The following is a 6,000-nucleotide window of genomic DNA, read 5'->3' as shown; positions in this document are numbered from 1 at the left end:
TCAGGGAAATTCTCTTACCAGCCTCATCGTACATACCCCAGTGTGCTCTGTTTTCCACTTTCCTATTTTCTTTTAAATCTGTCCAGGGACACAATGCTGGGGTATGTGATCATTGCTCTGTGCTGGGTATGGTCCCTCTGCTTTGCCAATGCACACACCAATGCACTCACACTAAGGAGCCTCAGCAGTTTCCTCTGCTATGAAAATCAGAGGCAATAAATAACCCATGTATCAACAGTTTTGATTTAAAATACTGTCCTGAAATCACTTCAGTCAAATACAGTAAGTAACGTGCACCAACTAGCAATACTTCATTTTGCAATACATTGAGTAATGCAGTGCTTGTAAATAATGATGCAGTCAATATTATAGTCAAAAGAGCTGATAGATGCCCACTTTTCTATCACTCCTTTCTTCCTCTCTTTCTTGAACAAATCTTCCTTGTACCTCCCAGGATTGAACCTTACTAACCCACCTTAGACACCCCTGACTTTTAGGGATGTTTGAAGAAGGGAGCACCTGTCCCAGTGATTTCAATGGGATCTGACTCCATAGGTTCGAACCAGGAATCTGCTCTAACAGATATATAGGGTGGGGAGCTGTGACCTCAGAAAAAGGAAAAGGCTGACACAGTCTTTTAGCATTTGCTTCTTGCAAAGCTTTCTCTTTGCTGCTTTTCTTGTCCTTCAGATAAATCCTACCTGGAGAAATCAGACTGCAATAGGGTTAACATGAATAATTCCTAGTGCTCCCAGCTGCAATGGGAAAAGCAAAGAAGAAAAACACTTGGGTCAACATGAAAGGGAGTGAGGCAATCTGGGGGCCTTGTATGCTGGTCACTGTGGGACCCTCAGCTCACAGTCCAGGAAGTTTTAATAGGCAAGGTCTTTAGGTGATATTTTCCTGCAAGATTTTAAGTAAATGCCTTGCAGTAACATTTGAGATCAGGAGCCTGTTGGTTTCCATGATTCTTTCCTGTTCTAAGCCACAGACACACACATACAAAATATATTAAAACGAGCCCAGCTTAGCTAAAAGGTCGGCTAGTTCAGAAACAAACAGCAGGGATTTAGGCTGGAAGCTTTAGCTCACAAGGAGAGAAGGGTGCATCTCTGGCTCTGCTTTTGCTTGAAGGAGAATATGGATTACATCCCTGCAGGGAGCAGAGGTGAAGGCAAGAAGAGATGGTTTGGCATTCAATTCAATACCTCACACAAGGAAAGAGACTGCACGTATCCTTCAGGTCATGCACAAGTGATGGGGACACTAATGGTGTGCTGGGAGATGTTCTCTGTGGGCTGGTGTCTGCTTGGCACTACAGCTCTGCCCATTCCAAGGGAAGGGTTTTCAGGGCTCAGCTCTGCACCAGAGGTAGGTATCCAGCTCTGTAAAAGTGATGTGAGGGCAGAAGGTAGAACAAGACCTTCTTATAAAGATGAGAGAGGCTGACCCTTTTCCAGCTGGTGATACACTAAGGCTTGCTTTTATTTTCTTCTTTACAAGGTGACCCGTGCTTCTGCATGGGAAATGGCAAGGCTGCATGTCAGCAGGCAGACTTTGAGAAGGCAGCACACTCAGGCTCAGCTAGGATAAACTGGTGGTAAATTTACCAGCACCGGTGTACATTAGAGAGCCACATTGTGATTTCACATCTAGTCATGCATTCATGCTCTCCGATGTTCTCTACAAGAGGTGCAAGCTAGCTAGAGGAGCAGTGAGTTGACATCCTAACTATTTAGACTCATCTGCTAGGAAGAGCTGAAAAAGAGGTACCCTTCCAGGGGACTTTTATGAAAGCAGAGATTTGGCAGTTGACACAAACTGCACCAGCCTGATGAAGTGCTGATTGTAAATCAACAGCTACATTGATTCCTGGTAGATGATATTTCAGAGTGTAATTAGAATTCTCTGTTAGCTATATCTCTGGGTATTCTCTGCCAGTACTTGGCATGGAGGGAAAGTAGAGGTGGTACCTGGAGCACTTGGAAACGGCTGCTGGGACAGAGTGAGGAGATGTAATATCTTCCTTGTCAGCAGCCGTGCCTGCCTCGCCTGTGTGCAGAAACACGGGGCAACAGAATCCAAAACAGAGCATTTCTACAGACAGCTATTGATATAAACGTGCACATACACACTGTAAAATTAGACCAGCAGATGGGTATCTAGTTTATGGGGATAGCAATTGCTTTCCACAAGGCCAAAATGAAGTTACAGGGCCAGGAAGGGACAATAACTCTTTGTTATGGACAAGGATCCCAAAGGAACTCTTTCACTGCCTCAGGGAGAAGCACTTTAGTGCAGGAGCAGGGCTTTGGGCTTGGATCACAGGACTATAAGCTACTGCTAAGGAATAGGAACTCATGGGATCCAAAATCTGCTTAAAACTTCTCTGAACTGAAGCACACCCTCACTGCAGCTGCACTTCAGACAGCAGCACAAGGACATGGAACAAGGGGTGAGAGAAGCTGGGGGCCCCAGCCCTGACAAAATCCTCCATGCTGGCAGAGACCTCATAACAAAAACTTGTAGGTAAAAGGAACGTTAGTGCTAAGAGATTATTAGTCATTCTTTAAAGCAGTGTGGGATGAATGCTAGAAAACATTTCTCTCCGTGTTTATATGGCTACATAAGACTGAATAAATCTGATTGTGGTCAGCTTTCTGTGGTGATGCTGTCAGCTGGATATAAGAGAAATTTGGGGGAATGTTGGTTGTTGGTGACCAGCTGTGTAAAGTCCACTGTATGCATGCAGAGATTATTTGATTGACCTCAGGATTAGATATCTTCTGGCATCAAATAGATAAGTGGTCTGCAAGGCATCAGTGCGCTCAGAGTCCACCGGTGTTTGGAAACACAACATCTGTCAGCATATAAATTCAGACAAGCTATGGTTGCCTTGGCCAAATCAGTGGATGGGAAATCCCTGGATGGGATTTCCTAGATCTCTGTGCAATAGTAAAGAGATTTATCATCAAGACAATTGAGTAAACAGCTCACTGAGGTTTTACAAGGCAGCATCCAGCTCAGCACCCCAAGCCTGAGAAAGTAACCCTCAGTAGCCCCTGTCCTGGAGAGCCCTTTGCTGTGGGGGATTCCTTTATCACTCTCAGCATCACCGTGGCATCCTCGCACTCCCTGCAACAGAGCAGCTCAGAGAGGACGCTCATCTCAGAACTGGAGGATGTGGAGCTAAGGGAAAAGAGACATATGGGGATCAAAGCAAAGCAGCTCACTGCTGATGCTGCTGAGCTGTAGGGCTGAGAAGCCTCAGGGCAGAAGTAGATATCTTTATGTGTTTTAAATTCATTTTAAATGCATTCCTCCTAGAAGCAGCAGAGTTTGTGAGTATTTGGATGCTCACAGGGCATGGGAATGTCCAAGAGTGCACTGCCGGTGTTTTCTCATGACTCGGGGGTGGGGGAAGTGGGGGGGAGAGAATCGAGCTGAAGGTGTAATAGGACTAGGACACTTTCCCAATCCCATGCCAGCCCTCACCTTACAGCTATGCCTGACTTCGCATGGGATGGAGAAGGCGGGTTCCAACGGGAGGAGAGGGACCCAGTCCCCGGGGTTCTGCAGCCTCCTTTCCCCAGCCCAGCCGCTCCTCCTCACGGGCTCCAGTTCGGGCACCGGGCTGGGGCTGCCGAAGCCGTTTGGCGGCGGGGCTCGGGCAGGGGGAAGCTGAGAGGAGGGGCCTCCCCGGGGCCGGGGGAAGGCAGCTCGGGGGGCGGCGGTGCGGCGTGTGCCGGCACGGCTGTGCGAGGCGGGCTGCCGTGTGCGTGTGCGTGTGTGTGCAGGGAAAGCCTACCGTGCACATCTGGGCTCCGGGAAGCTGCAGGGAGGAGATTCCAAAGCTGCGGGCTGCACACAGCTCGGCGAGGTTTCTCCGGTGCGTGTGTGTTTGTGTGTCACACACTCACACACGCACAGCAGCCCGGCAGCTGCAAGCGCCTCCTCCCCGCCGCATTAAAACGAGCCAAGTTTCCTCGCTGGGGGCAGCGGCACGTCGGGGCGGGCGTCGGCTCCGAGCTGCAGCCCCGGTGGGGCGGCCCGGCCACGGGATGCATCCCAACGCCACGGCCCCGGCCGTGCCCGGCGGCTCTCAACACCTCCACTCCAATGCCTCCAACCGCTCCGACCTGCTCTCCAAAGGACCCGACGAGGAGGATCTGGACGTCAACACCGATATCTACTCCAAAGTCATGGTGACCGTTATCTACCTGGCTCTCTTTTTGGTCGGCACCGTGGGGAACTCCATCACGGCATACACGTTGGTGCGCAAGAAGTCGCTGCAGAACCTGCAGAGCACCGTGCATTACCACCTGGCCAGCCTCGCCTTCTCCGACCTCCTCATCTTCCTCCTCTGCATGCCCATCGAGCTCTACAACTTCATCTGGGTCCATCACCCCTGGGCTTTCGGGGGAGCTGTCTGCAAGGGCTACTACTTCCTCCGGGATGCCTGCACCTACGCCACGGCGCTCAACATCGCCAGCCTCAGCGTGGAGCGCTACATGGCCATCTGCCACCCCTTCAAAGCCAAGAGCATCATGTCCCGCAGCCGCACAAAGAAGTTCATCAGCTGCATCTGGATTGCCTCCTTCCTCCTCGCCATCCCCATGATCTTTACCATGGGGGAGATTTATGCTAAGGATCAGGATCCGGATTCCATCATCTGCACCACCATCGTGAACACCTCCACGCTGAAGACGGTCATCCAGGTGAGGACCCTGAGCAGCCGGGGCCGGGCGGCCGCCTCATTCCCTGTGCTGGAAAAGCCCAAACTTTGTCGAGAGCAGGGCGGAGCGGGTGGGGGAGACGAGGCTGGGGAGCCAGCTTTGGGAAACGGGGAAGCAGAGCATCCCCGACTGGACGGGACAGGACGGCGTGGGGTGCGGGCGGGCGGCGGGGTTTGGGGGGCGGGGGGATGTCGGCTGTGTTTGCTGTGCCCCCATACGGCTCGTGCCCCTCCAGCGCCAGGCTGAGCACCGGGTGAACCCCGCAGCAGGGTAAGTCCAGCCCCGGGCTGGCGCAGCCCCCTCCGAGCAGCTGTTCCTGCTGCCCGCACGCAGCCCGCCGTGTCCCGGAGCGGGGCCCTCCGTCCCGCACTCCTGCGAGTTGCATGCAGAGATCCTCCGCCTTTCTTTGCACCCCCTCCCCTTCGGCTGGTAAGGGACCAGCAGCATCAGGGCAAATAAACCCATCTTTCTGCTCTCCTCCCCCTTCCAGCTTCTTGGGATGACCTGCAGCTCATTTCATCTGTGAAGTAACAGACTGATCTCACAAAGTTTTGGGCAGCGTAGGCAGCCGACAGGAACAGCAGCTGCAAAGCTAGCGGCTGCTATTTGGGCTGTTTGAGGAAAACCATAGCTTGTTTAACTAGTGGCCCCCTCCCTGACTTCAGAAAGTCTTTGCTGGTCTCCATGCACTGCTTAATCTAACACTTCCGTGAGTGGAACGGATTTCAGCATCACCACTCACAGCACTCTGAGGGGTTGAGGCATTTGTTCACTGGAGCATTAGGCTTGAAAAATGCAAGAGAAGTGGAAGGAGAGAGCAAGACACCAATCTCCGTAGCTCCTTTGCCGCCAGGCTTACATGTGATAGCTTTTCAATCTTCTATTTGGAACATGAATTTCAGGTGGGTCTAATCTGTAGCCTATTAGGGTTTAAAACTGCAAGTGTACTAAAGCTTTCAAAATGTTCCTGCAGGTAAAGAACTTAAATGGAAACAGAACTAAAAGTGGGAGAGGATACAGACAGGAGTAAGCCCAGAGCCTGCAGATGTTAAGGGATGTCTCTCTGAGTTTCCCACTGCACTACTGCTCCAGTGACAAGTCCAGCCCCCACAGAAGCACTGAATTCCCCCCAAATTTTGTCTCCACACCTAACTTTCACTTTCAGATCATGGAGGCTGTTTCCCCTGTAGCTTTGTAGCTTTTCATAGGGGCAGCCCAGTGTGCTTAACCCAAATTCCCTATTCTCTAAGGAAGCGTGAGCCAT

At 51.4% G+C, this 6,000-nt stretch overlaps 1 protein-coding gene across 1 annotated transcript in view; it reads left to right on the top strand.

Moving 5' to 3' along the window:
• Positions 1–3,752: 3,752 nt before the first annotated feature.
• Positions 3,753–6,000, top strand: part of NTSR1 (neurotensin receptor 1) — a 48,848-nt gene continuing 46,600 nt past the window's right edge. The window contains exon 1 of the mRNA XM_048963273.1: positions 3,753–4,718. Coding sequence (XP_048819230.1) covers positions 4,062–4,718 — 657 coding nt within the window. The 5' untranslated portion in view covers positions 3,753–4,061. The remainder of the gene's footprint in view (positions 4,719–6,000) is intronic.

This window comes from Lagopus muta, chromosome 16 (assembly GCF_023343835.1).
Source record: "Lagopus muta isolate bLagMut1 chromosome 16, bLagMut1 primary, whole genome shotgun sequence".
NCBI classification, from domain to species: Eukaryota; Metazoa; Chordata; class Aves; order Galliformes; family Phasianidae; genus Lagopus; species Lagopus muta.
This window is presented reverse-complemented; position numbering and strand designations above follow the sequence as displayed.